We start from the raw sequence: 22548 nt of genomic DNA, 5'->3' as shown, positions 1-22548 counted from the left end.
TTACTGTTGGTTTCTTTAAGATTCTTTCCACCCTGAGCCCTCTTCTCTTCTCACTCAACATACCCCCCTGGCATTGCCATCCATTCCCTTTGCTTCAATTACCACGGGACTGTGGGTTGTCCCAATGTTTACAATGATACCTCAGGTTCTCCAAAGCCTGGAGTAGGATTTATCTTTATAGCTCAACTCAACCCAAACAACTAAAGAGGTTAGACCCTCAGGGGCCCAGCTCAGGAAATATTTTTAGGAAGAGCTGGATAAAAGGCACCAGATCCGGGATGAGTTCCAGCCTCGAAGCCACCAAGGCATGGTGAACCCTGTGTTGGGGTTCGCTCAGTGGGAGATGTGGCGCGTTTGCCTGGGGTCACTCTGAGAGTCTGAAGGCGGGCAGAAATGAAGTTTTTCCATCCTGCACACTTTCTTTGGAGCTCTCAATTCAGTTTCAAATCTGCCTTTGAAATGGAAATACTGTAATTTCAAAATCTCAGCGGGGCAGTTGGGGATGGAGGGTGTGGAGTGGATGAACAAAAGCCCTGAGGCCTGCTTTTGACCTCTTCTTCTCCACTAACAAGCTCCAGCACACAGCTAAGCTGCCAGCCCTCTGGCTCTTGCTGTTCCTACGGTGGCTAAGTCCCAGCGTTTCTGGGACAGAGCTAATTGCAAACAGTATGTCCCATTCATCACAAAGTCTGCACTCTTACTTGTCAGACTCCATGTCCCATATTTTCTTCAGAAAATATGATCGCCAGAGCTCTGTTTCTCAGCGGTCTAAAACTTCCCAGGAGAGAAACCGAGCTAACATACATCTGTTCTGCCCCGATGGCTCCATTCTCCCCCCTCGGCAAACGAAACCTACCCTTGGGCAGAAGGGCTCAGGCATCTACCCCCTCAGTTTCATGACAGTTTCACGCAAATTAGTACATTTATTTACTTGTTCATTTGATTTCATTAAGCTCATACTTTGTTTTTTAACTGGTAGTTAACAAGTGAATCTTGTGGTCTGCAATCAGAAAATAACTTTATTCTTATGGGTTGGCTCATCCCTGAACCTGGTTGTGATGGCAGGCAGAGGGCAGTGCTGTAGGCTAATAAAAGATCCTCTGGCTGCCTCCAATCTCAAGAAAGGTCTCACTTCAGTAATTAAAATGTCTAGTCACGAGTAATTTCACTAAAGCTTCTCCCCTTATGGAGCTTGAGCCTGCTGTAGCAAGGAGAGATGTGTTCCATTTTTCCTCCTGTTCCCTGTCTCCTCCTCCCTTACCAGGCTCCCTCTAGCCCCTCTAGTTTAAAAGAAAAGAGGGGGGCACAGGGAAGAAGGAAGGTCCAGGATAGGTAAGGCCTTCCTTGGCTGACACGTGGCTAATATACCACTGAGCTCTGGCCACAGCAAACGTTCGAAGCTCATGCTCTCGGAGCTGGGAGCATGACCAAACCTGGCTCTTGCATGGGGTGTTTTTGTGGGTATCTTTAGGAAGCCCCTGCTGGAACACTGCTGGTTCTTCTTGTGATTTGGGCAGCAAGTGCTTATGGGATGTATTTCCCTCTGGCCCTGGGAGTTCAGTGGGAATACAGGGGGATACACTCACCACTTGGGGCTGCTCTTTGGGGCAGGATTGGAAATGACTCTGGGGAAGAAGGGATGAGTGTTAAGACAAAGCCCCTAGGGTGGCAGCAAGCTGAGTGGGGGGCTGGATGTCCAGCTTCCTACAGGAAGCCTTCCTTCCCTTCTGTATGACACAGTTCGCACCCGCTCTGTAGTGGCCTGGCCCATAGTAAGCAGACCTCTTGGGTTGGGTCAAACCCCAGTCCTTGATGCCCCTCAAACTCCTTGGGACAAGCTCTCCATGAGGTGCCCTTGGAGCTTCTCTCACAAGAATGGACATGAGGGGAAGGCCCACCCCTTCTCCTTAGAAGGTCACTGCGAGTCAGCTCAATATCCTCTTCCTACTCCATTCCCTCTGGCCTCTGCGCCTTCAGTCCCTTTCTTCCCTCAGGATGGATGAAGGTCTACATGCTGCAAACACATTTTTGGTTTGGGGGTTTTTCAGGTTTTTGCTTATCTGTGTTACCACATGCTGTGTAAGTGCACAGGTAGTCTGGAACCTTCCTTCAGAAGACAAAGGCATTTGCCAGTTTGCTCTCAGCCTTTGAACCTCAGCTGAAACTAGAACAGAAGTCAATTTTTAACATCCTGTTACATGTTATTTATTCCATCTTGGCCAGGGCCCCTTAACTCATGGAACCTTTCTAAAAAATAAAAAATCTGGGTTTTTAGAGGGGCCTTGCCCTTTTGAGCTTTCTGAAACTTCTAAATATTTCACGTGTAGCAGAACACGGAGGTTCCCTCACACAAGCGTATCTGCGTTATACAGGAAAATTTAAGAACAGCTCCGTGAATAGAAAACAGACTTGAATGAAATGCAGTAGTGTTGTTTTTGGAATAGTGAGCACCTAGGAGATTTTTCTCCCTTCTTTTCTCTTTTTTCTACTTTTTGATATGTTTCAGCTTTTCTTTAGTGAGCCTAGACTGGTTCACAAAATCCTTTATTTGCAACTCCAAAATCCAAAAAGGTATGGGCTGGGGGGTGAGGCGTAGGGGGTTAGGATTAGGGGTGGGGAGGGGGGGTAGGAGCTCTGAATACTAAGGATTTCTTCCCCCATAATTAATTATCTATAGTTAGTTTAACTTGAACTGAAGGGAAGCTACTTAAAGCTTTTATCTCAGTGTGAACTTTCAAATATTTTAGTGCAGAAATAATCATGTGATTACTTACAACCTGCCTCCTCAGACTACTGGGGGTGTTATGTAGTATACACCATAAACCCCATACCACCTCCTAAAATCCAAAAATAATTCTGAATTCCTTAATACATCAGGCCCTATGGGTTTTGGACAAGTGCTTATTAGCCTATACTTTTGAAAAGAAGAAAATATAATGAACTGTCTTATTATTTTTCTTGTTCTACTAGCTTCTTCTTATAAGTGACCCATCCCCACCTCTAGTCTTTGTACAAGCCATTCCCACCTGTCCCTGGCCTTTCTGTACCTTCTCTCATCAAAGCAGAATTCACAGCCTACCTCCTGAAGGTGAAGTTTGAACTTTCCTGGTTAGTTCAATATCTTTCTTCACATAAATATCCAGTTTAGATTTGGGACACATGGTTTGCCAGGTCACAGTAGTTTGGGCTTTAAAGAGACACAGTAACTCATAATTTAATGATAGTTTACCCAGCTGCTGTCATAAGATTTCAGGAAGCCCCTTCCAAAGACCTTCCCTCTCCACTTCTTCTGGGAGCTCCTAGATCAGGTTCAATGAGTTTATGTCACCATGCCTCTCCTGCTCCCACACCCACCCTCAAAGCCCACCATAAATATGCTTTATGGATAAAGACCTTCTTTCCTACTGAACCTATCAACACAGTCCTCTACTCCAGAACACAAACTAGAAGACTCTGAGAAGGGAGTAGACTCAAATCTGTAGGTTCTCTCCATATATTTTTGTAAGATTTTATTATTTTTAGGTAATCTCTACACCCAACATGGGGCTTGAACTTACAACCCTGAGATCAAGAGTCGTGTGCTTTACCAACTGAGCTACCCAGGTGCCCCATCTCTCCATGAATTTGAGAATTACTGATTTAAAGGTTTGCAGGTCACAAAATTTAAGACATAAAATTTGGTTATAATGACTGTGAACGACAGTTGCAGTTTACCTCATGCGTAGTTTTCCTAGTAAAGGTTAAAGAGTTTTCAACAGAATTTGTTCAATTTTAACCCTTGTCTAATAATTCAATATGTTTCTTCACCATTTAAAAATATTTTTTTAGGGGTGCCTGGGTGGCTTAGTCAGTGAAGTGTCTACCTTCAGCTCAGGTCATGAACCTGGGGTCCTGGGATTGAGCTCTGCCTCAGGATCCCTGCTCAGTGGGGCATTGGCTTCTCTCTCTTCCTCTGCCCTTCTCCCCACTTGTGTGCTCTTGCTCTCTCTCTCTCTCTCTCTCTCAAATAAAGTCTTTTTTAAAAAAAAATTTTAAAACCATGCTTCTACTGGTGAATTTTCCAGGAGGTTTTCTTCCATGTCTGGCTGTTTCTCTACCTCTCTCCTCTCTTCCTCTTTCCCTTTCTCTTTTCTTTCATCCTCCTCTCAAGAACAACAAATAAACAAACAAAACACCACCACCACCACCAAAAATCTCTCCTTTTCTCCTGCAAAACAATTTAAGATCATTTTTGTGCTTTGGCAGAATCTAAGGCATAATTAAAGACAGAAAGTGGGATACACTAAACTCCCTTAATGGGACAAAAATCACTGTTATAGGAATTCAGACTATGGTTAACATGGTCTCTTGCTTCTGCATCCCTGTTGCTACCTGGACAGACACATAAAATAATACAGTCAATATCTTTATTATCATCTCAAAGGGAAGAGCGAGCAGATATGTCAACCTGGCACCTATGAAAAAAGGTCTTTACAGATGTAATAAAGGTAAGGATCTCAAGATGAGATCACCCAGGTTATATAGGTGAGCTTAAATCCAATGGCAAGTATCCTAATAAGAAAAGTAAGACACAGACAGAATTGGAGGAGGCCATGTGAAAATGGAGGCAGAGATCAGAGTGATGCATTGATAAGCCAAGGAATGCCTAAGATTGGCAGCAAACATCAGGAGCTTGCAGAAACAAGGAAGAATTCTCCACTTGAGACTTTGGAGAGAACATGGCCCTGCTGATACCTTGGTTTTGGACTTGTAGTCTCCAGAACTATGAGAAAATAAATTTTTGTAGCCTCAAGCCTCCAAGTTTGTGGCAATTTATTATGGCAGCCCTAGGAAACTAACATAAAGGGACTAGAAGTGACTAGCCCTATGGGTAGCTCATCTGTCAGCTTAGAAGGGAAAATAGTAACGCTATTCTTAAATTTTGCCTATTTGGGGGCTTACTTGTCAAGCAGAGAGAATCTTCACCAACTCAGGAATGGCTTCGGAAAAATACTCAGATAAAGAACAGTGGCTTCTGACTCAGTGATGTATAGAATTTTGAATGGCTATACTGGACACCTGAAACTAATATAAAGCTATACATTTACTCTACTGAGATTAAAATAAAATAAAAAAGAACAGTGGCTTCTTCTGAGGAACTATCCCCTGCTGCTTGAAATTGTGGGCCACTAGAGTCGAATTTGAATCCTGATTTGGCTCCTGGTTCTCCTACTCATTAACTCTGTAACATCAGGCAATTGTCTAGCCTTGAGACAGGCACCTAAGAGCTAAATAAGTGTTAGCTCCTATTATCTTCATTTTTGTGATTTTTTTGTTTGTCTACTCCACAAACATAAGTTTGTTCACTTATCCTTTTCCAAGGCTGGAAATGGCTACCCCAGTCCCAACCTTACACAACTTTTTAGTTCAAAATCCAACAGCAGCTAATTAGAATCCTTGCATCACTTATTTTAATATCTTGAGAGAGACCATGATGGATGTTCAAGCCATTGTGCGTGCTAGCTATCACTGGCCTGACCTTCTTCTATGACTGTGAAGGCAAAATCTTTTTGAAGGGTATGTGTGTAGAAAGGTAATGGTGAAAGAAAAAAAAAAAAAAAAAAGACAATGGTGAGCATTTCCAGAACTCTGCAGCCTTTTAAATTTTATATATTTGAACCTATTTATATATTCTTTCATAATCTATGCCTTTGATTTCATGCTTTAAAAAGCATCTCTTGGGGTACCTGGGTGGCTCAGTTGGTCAAGCATCTGCCTTCAGCTCAGGTCATGATCCCAGGGCTTTGGGATCGAGCCCCATGTCATGATCGAGCTCCCTGCTCAGCTAGAAGTCCGCTTCTCCCTCTCCCTCTGCCTGCTGTTCCCCCTTCTTTTGTTTTCTCTCTCTCTCTCTCTCTGTGTGTCAAATAAATAAATACAGTCTTTTTTAAAAAGTATCTCTTACCTTGAGATCATATATTGACCCTCATTTTGTTATTTTACTTTCCACATATACTCTCTAATTTGAATTCTTTTATTAGAAGAGTATTTTTCTCCAAATAGCCTATTTATCCCAACATAATCTTTTGAATAACTCATACTTTTCTCACCAATTTAAAATATGAATACTAATAGCGATCACATTTACTAAATACTTCTACATCCCAGAGTTTGAGCTGAGTATATTATATTTCAGCTTAGCAGTATTATTATCCACATATAACAGCTAAGAAATGGCATACTTGGGATTCACACTCAGGTCATCTAATTGTAGAACTCATATTTTTAACCACTATGCTACTCTTTTCTCTTCTTTTTTAAAATATTTTATTTATTTTTTTGAGAGAGAGAGAATGAGAGAGAGCGAGCATGAGAGGGGGAATGTCAGAGGGAGAAACAGACCGCCTGCGGAGCCAGGAGCCTGCTGCGGGACTTGATCTCAGGACTCCAGGATCATGACCTGAGCTGCAGGCAGTCGACCCGCTCAACCAACTGAGTCACCCAGGTGCCCCCACTATGCTATTCTCATAAATAATTTGGTCTATTTTTAGCTTAAACAATAGAAAACATTTTTGACATAACTGAAGTCCAGATTGAAGGTTGACTTGGCTCAAGCTCAACATCCCCAAGATTCTCTTGACTCTGCTCTCTTCCATGTGTGGCTTCATTCCTAGGCTGATAGTGAGATAGCTGCAGTAATTCTAGCCCCCATATCCATGCACAAAATTGTCTGGTAGAAGAGAAACAAAATGGCTACTTTAAGAAACTCTCCCAGAAGAATAAAAAAATTTTCTCAGACTCGCCAACAAAATTCTCCTCAAGACATTGGTTGAGGGCACCTGGGTGGCTCAGTGGGTTAAGCCTCTGCCTTCGGCTCGGGAATGATCTCAAGGGTCCTCGGATCGAGTCCCGCATGGGGTTCTCTGCTCAGCAGAGAGCCTGCTTCCCCTCTCTCTGCCTATTTGTGATTTCTCTCTCTGTGTGTCAAATAAATAAATAAAATCTAAAAAAAAAAAAAAAAAGACATTGGTCGAAAATGAAGCACATGCTCATTCCTGTGTCAATTATGGGCCAGGAGATTGGATTAAATCAATTATACCACCTCTAGCATTAGAGATGGTATCAACTTTCCCTTGGAACATGGGCAGCATAAAAGTAAGGACTCTCAGTAAGGATTAGGTTCAGCTCTCTAATGCAGAAAACTTAAAACAGCAATAGATTAAGTAAGTCAAGAGGTAAATTAGTCTGGAGGTAGGCAGTACCCTGGAGGTAGGGCTACGAGGGAGGCTCCATGGTCACCCAGTTTCCCTCCTCTCTCAGTGCTCTCCCAGTCTCAACATGTGGCTTCTACTTCATGATCTTAGGTAATTCTGGAGCCACAGCCAACATATCTACCTTTAGGCACCAAGAAGGAGGAAGGAGTGGAAGGGAGAGACTGATTTCTTTTTTTAAGGACATATTCCAGAAATCACATGATACATTTCTGTTTACAACCCATTGGACAGCACTTAGTCATTTGGCAACATCTGGCTCAAAGAAGCTAAGAAATGTGGATTTTATCCCAGATAATTATTTTCCCAGACACACATCAGAGATTCCACTACTAAAGAAGAAGAACAAAAGATATATTGAGAGCATGCTAGCAGTCTCTACAACAGGTAGAAACATGAAATCAATTGGGGTTCAGTTACAGAGGAAGAAAGGGGAACTAAATTCTGGTTAGACAACCAACAACGTGTCCTGAAGCCCTGACGGAGTCTTTGGTCCAGTCCTAGACTAGTCAACAACAAAGCGCTATCAGATACTCTGGTTGGACATCTTGTGCCACACACACCCATTCCTGGAACTGGACTGTAGAGTAATTCCAAGCCAAAACTCATGATTGAGAATGGAGTTGGAGAGATTTGTTTGTATTTTTTTGAAGAGTTAATACATTAAGGATTGAAGTTCAGATTAAAGATATTAAGCTTTTGTTCTAAATTATTTTCTAGTTTCTCATTTACCCTTTACCTTTACAGTGATGTTATTATAGCTATTGCTTTCACATATAGAAGTTTTACATTTTATATCATCAAATATTCTTTGCCTTTACATTTTTTTTAATTTTTCTGTTGGAATGATCTTTTATAACCAAGGATCTGATAAATATCCACCTATATTATCTTCTTTCCTGACTGAATTATTTTTTATCAGTCAGAAGATGCTTTCTGCTGCACATATAACAAAAACTCCACTTATAATCACTTAACACTAAATAGGGCTTCCTTTTTCTCAGGGAATAAGTTCAAGTTTGGTTTAATGGATTTATTATATCTTTAAGAATCATTTTACATTTCTGTGCCATAATTCTTAATATGTAGCTTTTCCTCAAGTTCACAAATGACCACTGCAATGCTAGGCATCACATCTGAAGTACATTTAGGATGAAAGAAAAGAGGCAAAATTTTAAAAATGCATGTCACCTGAATCCACCTATTTCATCAGGAAATGAATATCTTTTCCAGAAACCCCCTCTTAGATTTCTCATTGGCCAGAACTAGATCATTGGCCATACAAAAGATCAAGGGAATGTTGAGGAAATAAATATTTTTATCTGAACACACTGCTGTCCTGATTTTTAAAAAAATCAAATTCTACTATTAAAAAGGGGGAAATGGAACAACACTGCCTGCCGTACTTTCCATCTAGAATTTTTTGGATATACAATATAGAACAAGGAGTTAATAATTATTTTCCAATGAGTTAACCAACTTTCCTAGCATCTTTATTGAATAAGTCATTTTCTTTCATTGATTTGGTAAGCTTATAGAGTTTCTAAGTCCAATGATGGCAGAGTGATACCTAACAGATCAGCCTGCTCCAGATCAAAATTTGGACAAAATATAGAAAACAACCATTGAAAGCACTGGAGAGAAAAAGCAAAAGCTGACAAAAACTGGAGAGTTGTTGACAGTTGAAAGGGGGAAACGGGGAACTGACAATAGATGAGTTTTGTAGCTTATGCCTAAGGGCAGTCCACAATTAACACCATATCTGATCTGGGATAGAAAACTGCCATCTTACTACCTTGAAGAACCAGAAAAAAGAGTTTAGGGTTTCTGTAGCATCCAGAAAGTATAGGGGAACATACTGGAAAGGAAAGAGCCACAGTGGAACAGTACCAAATTTTATTTTATTTTATTTTATTTTTTTTAAAGATTTTATTTATTTATTTGACAGACAGAGATCACAAGTAGGCAGAGGCAGGCAGAGAGAGGGAGGTGGAGGCAGGCTCCCTGCGGAGCAGAGAGCCCGATGCGGGGCTTGATCCCAGGACCCTGGGATCATGACCTGAGCTGAAGGCAGCGGCTTAACCCACTGAGCCACCCAGGCGCCCCACCAAATTTTATATATAAACTCTTCCGTTTATCCCCTGAATTACTCATGGATTGTGTAGATACCAAGAAACCAATTAAGATTAAATAATTCAACAGAGATTTTAGTTGGAACCTACTGCAAGAGACACAGGGTGTAAGCTAAGTTAAATTTCCACCTGAAAAAAAAAAAGTAAAAAATCAATACTTTTGGAGGAATATGACAGAATCCAGAGACTCTATAATGTTTCATTCACAACATCAAGAACACATTGCAAAATTACTCCACATACAAGAATAAGAAATATGACTGATACTTAGGAGGAAAGGCGATCGATGGAGATCAATCCTTAAATGACCCATATTTTAGAATTAGCAGACAAAAATTTTAAAGTAGGGGCGCCTGGGTGGCTCAGTGGGTTGGGCCGCTGCCTTCGGCTCGGGTCATGATCTCTGGGTCCTGGGATAGAGTCCCGCATCGGGCTCTCTGCTCAGCGGGGAGCCTGCTTCCCTCTCTCTCTCTTTCTCTCTGCCTGCCTCTCTGTCTGCTTGTGGTCTCTCTCTGTCAGATAAACAAATAAAATCTTAAAAAAAAAAAATTTTTAAGTAGCTGTTAATAACTCTTTGCTCAGCAAAGAGTCAAGGTCTCAGTCCCCTTCTAATCCCTCCTCTTGAATAGGGTATAATGAAGAGGTCACCCTATCAGGCATATGTCCACATGTTCTTCCCCAAACTGACTGAGAATGAACCAGGGTGATGAAAATAAGAAAAGCAGTTTTAAGCAGAAAAGCAAAGACAAGGATTTTCATTTCCCTTGTATAGAAAAGAAAATCAATAATAGGTTGCTGTACTGGCAGAGAGCTCTTGCCAAACCCTCAGATCTCTGCTGTCTTGGGTCAGACATAGCAGAGTTAGCGGCTGTGGGATTACATGGCTCTTTTGTAGTCCCACTTATATACTCCCCTTACTAAAATCTAACCAGTCTTTCTTCAGTGAAGCTTTTCCTGCAGCCCACCCCACCTTCCACGCTAGACTCTTCAAGGGAAGTTTCTTTGATATCTTAATAATCTTTTTTTCTTTCAGAAATTCAACACAGCATGATAGCCTCTATACGAGCAAAGAGAAACTATGCCTCAAAGGGTAAAAGGAGTCCACAGGGGTTACAAGTCCTACTACAGATAAAGCAAAGATCATCTCTGTAGAAGCCAAAATGGGTCACCTTCTTAACCCATTTCCTTATTATTTAGGGAAAATGGCTATCCCACTTGTCGCGCCCTATTCTGCAAGCAAGTTTGCTCTGGATGGGTTTTTCTCCTCTATCAGGATGGAACATTCAGTGACCAAGGTCAATGTGTCGATCACTCTCTGTATCCTCGGCCTCATAAACACAGGTAAGGTGAAGACAGTGTAACAAACAGCCTGCCTTACCACTGTGAGTAAAGGAAGCATTGAACTCCTTGATTCATGTGTCATTGACTAAAAGCCAGCAAGAGCACCAGTCTCCACTTACTGAAGCACTTTGTCACCAGGGAAGCCTCTGACTATCCTTCGACACTTCTTTCCATTCTGACCACCAAGTGTGCCGAGTGACACCAGACCCATCACTTAACCCTATTCTGAACCTTTATGTCCTCAGGAACACTCAATGGCCATTACTGTCCTCCCTGAGGCTTGTTAAGTACAAGTCTGTTATTCTTAATACCATCACCAGTAATAAGAACTATTGATATTCTGAATCTTCTTTTTTTCGTAAGTAATCTCTATACCCAATATGGGGCTCAAACTTACAACCCCAAGATCAAGAGTCGCATGCTCTATTGACTGAGCCAGTCAGGTGCCCCTCATAAAGCAATGAGGACACAACATCATTTTTGTGATATTCTTGCCAAAAATGCATAACCTCACTCCAATCATCAGGAAAAAAAAAAAAAAAAAGGACAGAGGCACCTGGCTGGCTCAGTCAGTAGAGCATGAAGACTCTTGTTCTCAAGGTTGTACGTTTGAGTCCCACACTGGGCGCAGAGATCACTGAAAAATAAAATCTTTTTTTTTTCTTTAAAAAAAAGAGAGAAAAATGGACTAACCCAAACTGCCATTCCACAAAACAATTGATCAATACTTTTCAAAAATGTCAAGGCCATGAGGGACAAGGGAAGAATGAAGAACTACCACAGACTAGAGAGAAAAGAAGAAATGATTACTAAGTCTAATCCTGACTAAGATCCTGGAACATAAAAAGGATGTTAGTGAAAAAAATAAGGTCTGTGTTTTAGTTAGTAAAATTGCCCTTATTACAACATACCTGGACACTTGTACAGTGGTAACACGTGATGTTATAATTAGGGGAAGCACGGTGAAGGCTACAAGGGGATACTCTGCCCAATTTTTCCAACTTTTCTGTAAGTCCAAATGCAAGTTTATGTAGAATAGGTACAATAAAAAAAACTTTAAAGAGTAATTGAATAAGTTAAGGAGTCGTTACCGAACAAGAGAAAACACACACACACACACACACACACAGTGAAACGAGGATAGAAAGAGAAAAAGAAGCCATGCCAAAAGGACATGGAAATTTGGAAAAGATAAAGTAACTTCCCTTCCAAAATGAAAGTGGTTCATGTTGACAGAAAGCAAAGGCCTGGATTCTTGTCCAACTCTTCCTTTTACAAATTCGTAAATCGTTAACATACAGCACTCAGCTTTGCCCACTGACATTTTCCATTAGCTACTGGGTCTTGATATAACTTCTATCCCCATTGTGCTCCCCCATATTACTCCCTCACCCCAACCAAAACACTCAAGAGAGAAGCGTGATTTAATTCTCTCAATCACCTCTAACTGCGCACCCCCCACCAAATCTTCATCCAGGAACACAGGGTCCACATTAACTCTAAGCCTCCCTTTGCACAGCAGGCCCTAAATGCAGGCCCAGTCTTCTGAGAGGCCCCGTGGGTCTTATAGAACAAGCACTGGCAAACAGCCCCTCAGATTTAAGCTGTTACTGTCTGCAGACTTTCCATGTTGTAGACTCTACTGGTCTTGGATAACCCCACTCTTTTCTCATCATTCTATAGACACAGCCATGAAGGCCGTTTCGGGGATCATCAACATTGATGCATCTCCAAAGGAAGAATGTGCCCTGGAAATCATCAAAGGGGGAGCTCTGCGTCAAGAGGAAGTGTACTATGACAACTCAGTCTGGACAGATCTCCTGCTGGGAAATCCAGGGAGGAAGATCCTGGAATTCTTGTCCTTAAGAAGTTATAGTTTGGACAAATTTATAAACAACTAAGCACTTCCTTCAGGTGGAGCATGGTAGGGGAGCTTTGGGACTGTTCTTCCTGATATCTATCTGAGCTCCATCCAGGAAGGCATCTCCAGAGAGACAAATGGGTGTCCCAGAGAGTCGTAAATCACACATCACATCTCACAATTTGAAGGAGTTCCTCTAACACTTGCACAGTAGAAACCTAATTATAATGAATGTCATGAACCATGGCAACCTGCAGTTGTGAAACAGATAGTAACCGTAGGTATAATTAAAAGATAGTTCTATCAAATTTACCTCATATATAATATTATGATCAATACAATATTAATTATAATAAAGGTCATATCCATGTTGTAAATTCATGATTAGTAGCTCTAAGTTCAGGTCATTCAGTAAGGTTCTTTAAAACCACACAAGTGAAAATTTTCAGTGTTCATTTTGTATCTTGTGGTCTGAACCTTTTTATTGTTCTTTTTTTTTTTTTTTAAGATTTTATTTATTTGACAGAGAGAGATCACAAGTAGACAGAGAGGCAGGCAGAGAGAGAGGGAGGGAAGCAGGCTCCCTGCTGAGCAGAGAGCCCGATGCGGGACTCGATCCCAGGACCCTGAGATCATGACCTGAGCCGAAGGCAGCGGCTTAACCCACTGAGCCACCCAGGCGCCCCCCTTTTTATTGTTCTTGAGTTGAAGAAATCACCCTGTTCTCCATTTAATGGACATCATGTCCATACCATATTGTATATTTCAGATACTCTTTATATTATTTTATATTGCTCCTCAGGGAGGGAGGATACCTGGGTGGGTATAAATCACTAGGGCAAACCACAGAAGTGGAAGTCCCTGGGAACTTGAGCCACACAACGTACACATGTTGATTGCCCTTAGACTGCATCAGGCATCTCCACTTTATGTGTTAACTCTCCACTGTGTGTTAGAAATCTGGAGAGAAGGGAATGGAGTTCCATCCTCCCACTTACACGTTTCGTCATTTCTTTATCCAGCAAACATTTATCAAACACTTATCAGACATCACCTGACTACAACCAAACAGGAAACAGAAATCAGCTATATTAACAACTCAGCAAAGTCTTGTATTGGTTGGGTCCCCAACAAGTAAGAGATGGCAAATTAGATAATTTTAGTAGGCTTTAGTAAAAAGGGGTTTTCTTACAAAAGTGGGGACAAGGTTAGTGCAATCACAAGGGATAAGGTAGTGTCTTGTGGTAAGTCCCACCTTAGGGACAAAAAGAATGGCTTATGAGAATCCAGAGATAGAAGCTATTCCCAGAGCGTCACAGAACAGGAGCTACGACATTCAGTTACCGGATGCCGCCAGCCCAGCTAGGACTATGCAGGAAGGATGTGGAGGGGATAAACACCCCAGCCTCATTCTCTTCCCTCCCTCCAATTTCTTGCTAATATTTTCTCTTAGCTAACCAGAGGGTCAAGGGAGCAGACTAATATAAACCACACAGGTCAGCTTCCTCATGGACAGCACAGTAGGAAAGAATGAAGAGTGTTCTGGAGGGATAGATGGGATATATCCAGCACGAACTCAACATCCCCAAATGCAGGGTTTCCATGGTAAGAGATAATAGGACACGAGACATGGGATTAAATGCACCAGAGAAATTTCCTTTCCCCATCATTTAATCTAAATGACCAGGCAGCAGAACAGACTGGAATCCATTGAGCTTGCCAACCACCTGGACAAGGAGCTAGCACTGAGGGTGAATATGGCTGGGCTTTTCTTAGAAAGAGATTCTTTCCAGACTATGCTCAGTGCAAGGGAACAAGAAAGACCTGACTGCACCTGGGTGCCAGAAAAGAGATCCAAAATGTGAAGTCAGATTTCTGACCATACAGCACAACGGATATGCACTCTAGTGCTGAATCAGAGAAGATCATCAAGTGTCTGGATGCGGGTGGTAAACTGTTATGCTAGTCCCAGAATCAGGGGCCTCTGCATGTGTCACAAATGGGGCAAGAAGCCAGGTTTGCAACAGGATGAGGGTGGGAGGCTGATCAGGAGAAAAGGAGGTAAACATTGAGACAGAAACATGGTCAGATGACAAATTTATAGCCAGAGCCAGCTTCCAATTTGTTTTGCCTTCAGCCTGAACTTTCAGGGTTGTCTTAGGCTTAAAGGCACACTTCAGCCTATGTTTAGTATAAATCAGCTACTCCCTGATTCTGTTCACTTATGGGGAAAGCAAGAGGAGGTATGTAACAATATTTATGTAACTAATAAACTAAACCTTTGGTCTTTCCAAGGGTGTGTTGGTAAATGTTTAACAATTGGCTCTCCAGAAAAAGAGAGAGAGAGAGAGAGAGAAAAGAAGCATTTGCTTGCTTCCTTGATGTAGATACTCTCACCCTCATCAATTTCAAGCCTCGGGGTCACATCTCTGAATGTGTAATAGAAGAGAAATGCACCGTCAGCTCTCCCAAACCTGTACAGCCTGCTCCAGCACCCCGCCCTGACTTTCCCATTCCACATTCTTGACAGAATTAGTTATTCTTAAAGTCCCAGCTCAAAGCCTCTTCCCTCCTCCAAGGACTTGAAAGTAACAGGTCAGCTTCTACCATTGCTGGGGAGGCTGGAGGAGCAAGGGCTCCCAAAGACAGGGGATACTCACATTCTTGAAGTCTCAGGGAATCAGCATTTTGCATGAAGTCAACAGCCTTAACTGTGTGCAAGTCCCAAAATTGACTTTTCTCTCTCTCGCTCTTTCACTAGCACATTCACTAGCACTGCCCTCCCCTGGGAATACCAGAAAACCCCACTGAAGGTGGCTCAATCAAGTAGAAATTACTTTTCCTCCCCTAACAAGTAGTCTAAGAGGGGCCGACCAGGGCCTCAGGGAGCCAGGCTCCTTCCTTCTTTCCACTCAACTATCCATCCTCCTCCTTGTCACCGTGGAGTTACAAGATAGTGGCTCTAACTCAGCATCATGCTGTTTCAGGGAAGGGAAAGGGGAAGGGTGAAGGAGGCACACCAGCAGAATCTGCCCCCTGATAAACGGCAAATTGGGAAGCCGCATCTAAGGACTTCAGCTCACATCCTCTGGGCTCGAGTCACGTTTTGTGACCACCCCTCCCTTCAAGAGAGGTTGAGAAATGGAACTTTCAGCTGAGCCCACACTTACCCCCAACAAAACTGGTGTATATGAGGCAACCAGAAGTGTTTGTCACAAATGTAAATCCCGACAGAAACAAAGAAATCCACAATCAGAGCAGAAGGACACCGTTCCTTAGATGCCAGGTTCCTGACCTTGGTGACAGCATCCAGTTCCACCAACCACCTCCAAGGTCTAATTTAGTCCCACCCTCCCCCCACCCCCTCCCCACCCCTATGCTGAAGAGCACCCTGGGCTCCTGCCTCTCTAAACTCCACTCTGAGGAACTATGATTCCCTCTCCTCAGTTAAAAGTATAATGGAAGACCCTAGATAAGAGGTAGAAGGGAGCCCCAGGGTGACCTCAGAGACAGTGACTCATCCCATCTGCTGTTCCTGGAGAGCTCCCTCTCAGGGACAGTTAATTCCCATCTCGCCACCACATCTTAACACAAGCTGGGCCTTTCTCCTTGGCTGGCCTGCTCTAGGCCAGCATCGCAAACCCACCCCCAGAGTCGACGGCAAGCTTCAAAGATGCTCCCAAGTTGTGGCTGCCAAAACTTGGGATCGCATACTTCATTATTAAAAGATGATTAGGCGTACAGATTTCTAACAGATATACAGTTACTATTTATATAATATATGCATGTAATATTTACTAACATAAAGCATAGACAAAAATAGAAATCGTGAAAAGATAAAAAATAAATAAATAGAAATTGCCACATCTCCCCACATCCAGTAGCTCCTTGACTTACTGCAGAGCTCGGCTCTGAAGCTGTGTTAAGAGAAAGAAGTCAGGGGGCGCCTGGGTGGCTCAGTGGGTTAAGCCGCTGCCTTCGGCTCAGGTCATGATCCCAGGTCCTGGGTTCGAGCCCCACATCGGGCTTTCTGCTCGGCAGGGAGCCTGCTTCCTCCTCTCTCTCTGCCTGCCTCTCTGCCTACTTGTGATTTCTCTCTGTCAAATAAATAAATAAAATCTTTAAAAAAAAAAAAAAAAAAAAAAAAAAAAGAGAAAGAAGTCAGCATGTGTGATGCTTCTAGCCAGGCCTTCTTAGTGAGAGCATCAGCAGGCACCCGTGGCTCAGGGTGACCCATTACCCTCTCAGGGGGCCACACGTAGGGTAGAATCCATCCTCTCCACCTCCCCCCGCCTCCCTGCCATTGCCTGCTGTCCAAGGAATTTGCCAAGGACCCGCATTCGTCTCCACTGTGCCCCATCTCCAGCACTGGAGAATGTATGCTAATCAAGTCCCAGAAGCATCCCTTAATTTCTTGAGAAGTATGTAAACCAAACTCATTTGCAGCATTAAGGGAACAGAAAAAACACACTGCCCACGTTGATACAGGGCTCATCCTGTCTGGGGATGTTTCCAGCAACTCTGCTTCGCTGTCAACATCTCAGTACTCTCAGATCTCCATCACACGCCACACAGTCACCAGGTCATGGGGAATGCTCAGGGAAATCAGGCTATCCCAACATGCTAGTTCCTCCCCCCTCAGCAATTCTTAAAAACCTAACTTCTCTTAGTTGTTAGAAGTTTTCTAGGTAGACTTAGAATGTGTCTAAATCCTAGTTTTTAAGGAGGGTGTCGGGGGAACAGAGGTTGGTACAGAGCTAATGTGAAAAGAAAAGGCAAATGAGAAAAGAGAGAATTTTCGCAAAGGCCAAACAGGACTGAGGACACCAATGCCCACAGGCATGAAAGTCAGGAGAAGCAGAATTAAGTCGGCAGAGATCCAGAACACACCGGGTGAAGACAGGATCCTAGAGCAAAAGGTAAAACCACAGGGAGGGGCAGGGAAATCAGTTCTCAAAAAATAGGAAAGCGCCAGATGAACAACCTGCTTGAGTTGCAGAGGCTTTGGAAATAGGAGTTTCTGGGAGGACGGTACAGAAACAGCAGCCAAAGGGGAGGGCACACTGACATGTCCCTTGACCAGGTACCCGAGGGTTTCAAAAGACCCACACTGGTGAGAGCCGAGGTCCGAGGTCCGTGGTGTTGGGTCTTTCCCTGTGCTGTGATTGGCTGCCCTGGGACCGCTGAGTGAGCGTGCTTCGGGACCTCACACTGTCCTCGAACAGTCCTGTGGCACTCTGAACTCCGGGTGACCGAGGGCAAGAAAAGCTACTCCACCCCAAGACCCAGAGCCAGGCCATCCTGACCAAAGACTTCCTTTCCACAAGCCTCGGTTTTTGCCGTCGAGTGGGGACAGCGCCACCCAGTGGCTGACTTTTGGTGCTGTACCGCACTTCACCACTGTTTCTGCCCCCCAGTTCGCGCCCTGGGAGCGCTACCAGCACCTCGACACTGCGTGCCTTCTCGTGAATCACCGCTTAGGGCGGATGAACACACCTTGCTCGAGGCGGGGCGGGACTCAAGCATCTGGTGGGGCCTCCCGGCCCTAACCGCCAGGTTAGGCCCTAAACCATTGGCTTTTCGCTAGATCTGTTCAATAGCGACAGCTAGTGGTCATCCTTTAAAGCAAGGTGCTGCGAGCCTCCCGGGAAAAGAAATGCCAAGGTGAAATGGGGAAATCAAGGCAGATTCTTGGCTGCCATGGCAGGCTAGCATTTATCCAAAGCCATCCTTGAGGAAAATGGTACAAAGAAAACCCAAATTCTTTAAAGTGATGTCCAAGGACCTTGGCTACCTCCACAGCCACATCTCGGGCCACCGGTCCAGCTTTTGATTCCCCAAGACCAAGGAATTGCTGGTCCTCTGAAGGCACCCTTCTTTTCCCACTGGGCTTTTGCCCATGTTATCTCCTCTGCCCCGAATGCTCTTCACTCTCCCTATTGTCTATTTAACTCCTACCTGTCCTTTAAGACTCAGCTCCACCATGACTTCCTCTGGGACAAGTGTCCTCCCTTCCTCCAAGGCCTGTCCTCAATGCTGGGATGGGTATTCTCCCAAGCCTTACCCTATGCCTCTATAATTTTCTATATCCAAAAATCACTTTAGTTCACTAGACTTTAAATTTACCTTTAAAAGTGTCTTATGTAATTCCTTAAAGGTATTTACTTTCTGTTACTCATTGTTGCATCCCTAATATAGAACACAGATCTTGGTGTGTATAACGTATTTTATTAGTTTGAGAAATAAAGGACTCCTAGACCCTAATACTGGGAAAGGCTTACTATGGGGACAAAACAACTTTTCATTTCAAGGAAAAGGTGTAGATGGATCTAAAAGTCATTTCCTCAGATTCCAGCCCATTATTCCTTGCCCCACACCACCCTGTTTGTGCCTGTCTACAAGCAGCCAGCAGTACTGCAACAGGCGGGAGAGCCCCTCACCTCCCAGCAGTTCCTGGACCTTGCCATCTCCAACAGGGGCCCAAACCCTAGCTCTGTTCCTTCCTGCCCACTTCCTGCAAAACTTCCTCATCAGAACTAGACTGCTTCTTCTTGAAACTGCTCCAGCATACCCACTCCTGGATTTTATCCTAAAGGAAATAGTTCAAAAGAAGAAGACCACAGAATTTCCTGCCGGAAGATGCTCACTTGCAGTAGTATTTGTAAAAGTTAAAACAGAAATGACAACAATCTCCTTATAAACAAAAATCCATTCCTCTCTATAATTTCCATATGAATCAAATAATCGATTACTTCATGCAGAAACTAAGAAGAGTCCCACCACATTGGGACAATTTGGTTTTTTACTTCACTTTATTAGCAAACATAGGACTTACTATGTTCAGGCTCTATTCTATTGCATGAATATGAACTCACTTATATTCTCAAGACAGCCCTCTGAGGTAGGTGCTATTGTGTCCACATTATTTATTTCAGAATACATTTGCTTCGGTCTGATATAAAATGAAAGTTAAATGGCCTACAAGACACTTCTTTGAAGCAGCACTGTGAGGTACATCAAATGTTTTTCTTCCTGATACAGTTGTATGATACATATTTATAAAAGAGGATGGTAAGTTGACTTGAGTTGGGTGAGTTTAAAAACTTACATATTTGGGGGCATCTGGGCGGTGCCTTTGGCTTAGGTCATAATCCAAGGGTCCTGGGATCCAGCCCCGCATCAGGCTCCCTACTGGGCGGGAAGCCTGCTTCTCTCCCACTCCCTCTGCTTGTGTTCCCTCTCACGCTGTGTCTCTCTCTGTCAAATAAGTAAAAATTTTTTTTAAGATTTTATTTATTTGACAGAGAGAGAGAGAGAGATCACAAGTAGGCAGAGAGGAAGGCATGGGGGGGTGGGAAGCAGGCCCCCTGCTGAGCGGAGAGACCGATGTGTTACGGGGCTTGATCCCAGGACTCTGAGATCATGACCTGAGCCAAAGGCAGAGGCTTAACCCACTGAGCCACCCAGGCGCCCCTAAATAAATAAAATCTTTTTTTTTTAAAGTACACATTTTAACTTTTGCCATCATCCCATAGACGGAGAAGATCCTCATGTTTATTAATTTTTCAAAATGTTTTTAGCCTCTGGATATACTTATGAAACAGTATCAGATAAAACACACTGTTGCACTGAAACTACCTCGCTTTCCTACAACTGCAGGTCCGATCGAGGGTCTGTCTGGTTATAACCACTAATAAGTCACAAAGGCAGATGCTCCAAATTGCAGGTATACTATGACGGTAGTGACAGAATCTATTGAGCACATCATGAGTGTTATACCACAAATCTTCAAATCATCACATTGAGTAGGTAGGATCATCATTGCCATCTTACTGAGGAGGAACCAGAGATGCAAAGACCTTAAGTAATTTACTGAACTGAAATAGGAAGTGAAGGGTAAAGCCAGGCTTCCAATCCCGGCAGCCTTCCTGGAGTGCTCCTGCTGGCCTTCCCCCGACACCCCCCTCACCCCCCCACGCCCCCCCACCCCCACCGGCTGCTGCTCCGGAAGTATGTGTGCTTCGGAGCATGTGACCGGTGTGATTTACAAAGTAATCCTGTTATAAGGGTGAAAGTTATCACAGTGCTGAATTAATTATTGCAATTAGAGAAAATTATGATAACTCAGACTCATTTTTCTTAGGGCTATTAAATTGTATTTACCAGGGGTTAAAAATTATCCTGAGCAATGTCAGCTAGACACCCCTACTGTTCAATACTAAGGAAATTACTAAACAGATTGGGGTACATTAACATTAGGAAAGGTCATGACAACACTAAAAGGTAAAAATATGAGAAAAAGTAAAAATCTGAAAAAATTCTGGTAGCAAGTGGAAAAACAAACACATAATTGTAGGTTCACTACACTTGAAATATGTAAAAAAAACGTGCATATAGACAAAAAATAGAAGGGAACGTGAAATACATGAAACTAAGTTGTATTTAGGGAGTAGGATTAAGGTGTTTATTTTTCTACTTTAAAACTTATTTAAAAAATAAAAATAATCAGGCTCTCTGCTCAGCGGGGAGCCTGCTTTCCCCTCTCTCTCTGCCTCACTCTCTGCCTACTTGTGATCTCTGTCTGTCAAATAAATAAATAAAATCTTTTAAGAAAAAAATAAAAATAAAAAAGGGGCACCTGTGTGGCTCCATCGATTAAGCATCTGACTCTTGATCTCAGCTGGGGTCTTGATCTCAGGGTTGTGAGCTCAAGCCCCAAATTGGACTCCACATTGGGTGTAGAACCTACTGTAAAAAAAACAAATAAATACAAATAAAAAATACAAGTTATTTTAATGGTATCATATTATAATTTTTACAAAACTGAAAAAAGAAAATCTCAATGCTTTCTGACTCCAACAATCTGCCTTACTAGTTTTCAAAGTGTGCTCCTAAAATGTTCTTTACACAGCAGGCTGACAGCAAGCTGTCAGTGCTTTGGTGAGATCAGTTTGGGTTCAATTTTACTGCATCAATTTAAATGTCCTCTGTTATGAACAACAGATTGTTCTGACCATAAAACAGACCAGAAAGGAAGGGCACCTGGCTGGCTCAGTCAGTGGAGCATACGACTCTTGATCTCAAGGTCATGCTGGGTGTACAGTTTACTTTAAAACTTTTTAAATTAAAAAAGGTAAGAAAGGTAAGTATAGAAATGTGTAAAATGTATAGAAAAGGCTCTGGAGGATGAAGCCATCTGTGAAATAACAGGGATAGTTTAACCAAGGCTGTGGCAAGAAATGACAGTTTAAGCCAGGAAGGAAAATTGCCAGTTTCAGACAGAAGATAAGACTATTAAATAAGCTAATTTGGCTAGGGAGCAAATATCTCCGGAATTAGAGCGTTCATGAGTACAGTTAATGTTGTTTAGACTCTCAGGATTCTTGGCTGAAAACAAAGGTAATCATCCTACCATTCACGTGATCGTCGGTGTGGTATCCCATTGACTGCACCTTGAAAAGGATTTTGAGCTTCATACACATTTTTTCCTGATTTTTAACGGAGTCCAAATAGTTGGCACATAGAAATTCCTGTTATAATCTTTATACTCTAGTGTAAAGAACTACTGGCACCCTCTCACTCATCTGTGCCAATAAAAATTTCTTATTCCTACCATGTTGGACTCCCCAACCTCTCTATCCTCTACTCATTCTCATCCCCATATTCAGGGCCCCAGGATCTTGAGCCCTTGTCTGTCTTCCTGAAGGAATGTTGTTTACCTTCAGCTCTAGCGCTTGAGAATCCTGCTCCGGTTTTTCCCCGCCCACTCCTTGTTCTTTTCCTCCTCAGAGAATGGGGGAAGTAGTAGGCACCAGAGAAGATTGTGACAGAGGCCCCACAAGTTAATAGGTGTTTTCACAGCTATTTAAAAGTCTCATACCCTTCACATGTGTCAAGCCTTAGAATTCACAGAAGCTTCATTGAGTGGACCACTCCTTACTCCTCCCTGTTACAAAGCTACTTA

The 22548-nt window shown here is 42.9% G+C and overlaps 1 protein-coding gene across 4 annotated transcripts in view; it reads left to right on the top strand.

Moving 5' to 3' along the window:
* Positions 1-12965, top strand: part of HSD11B1 (hydroxysteroid 11-beta dehydrogenase 1) — a 64225-nt gene extending 51260 nt beyond the window's left edge. For all 4 annotated transcript variants that reach the window (XM_047704893.1, XM_047704891.1, XM_047704892.1 and 1 more), the window contains 2 exons: positions 10580-10723; positions 12407-12965. In XM_047704893.1, the coding sequence (XP_047560849.1) occupies positions 10580-10723; positions 12407-12624 (362 nt within the window). In that variant the 3' untranslated portion in view covers positions 12625-12965. The remainder of the gene's footprint in view (positions 1-10579; positions 10724-12406) is intronic.
* Positions 12966-22548: the final 9583 nt, after the last annotated feature.

Source organism: Lutra lutra, chromosome 15, assembly GCF_902655055.1.
Source record: "Lutra lutra chromosome 15, mLutLut1.2, whole genome shotgun sequence".
NCBI lineage: Eukaryota > Metazoa > Chordata > Mammalia > Carnivora > Mustelidae > Lutra > Lutra lutra.
The sequence above is the reverse complement of the archived record's forward strand: the minus strand, read 5'-3'. Positions and strand labels throughout refer to the sequence as shown.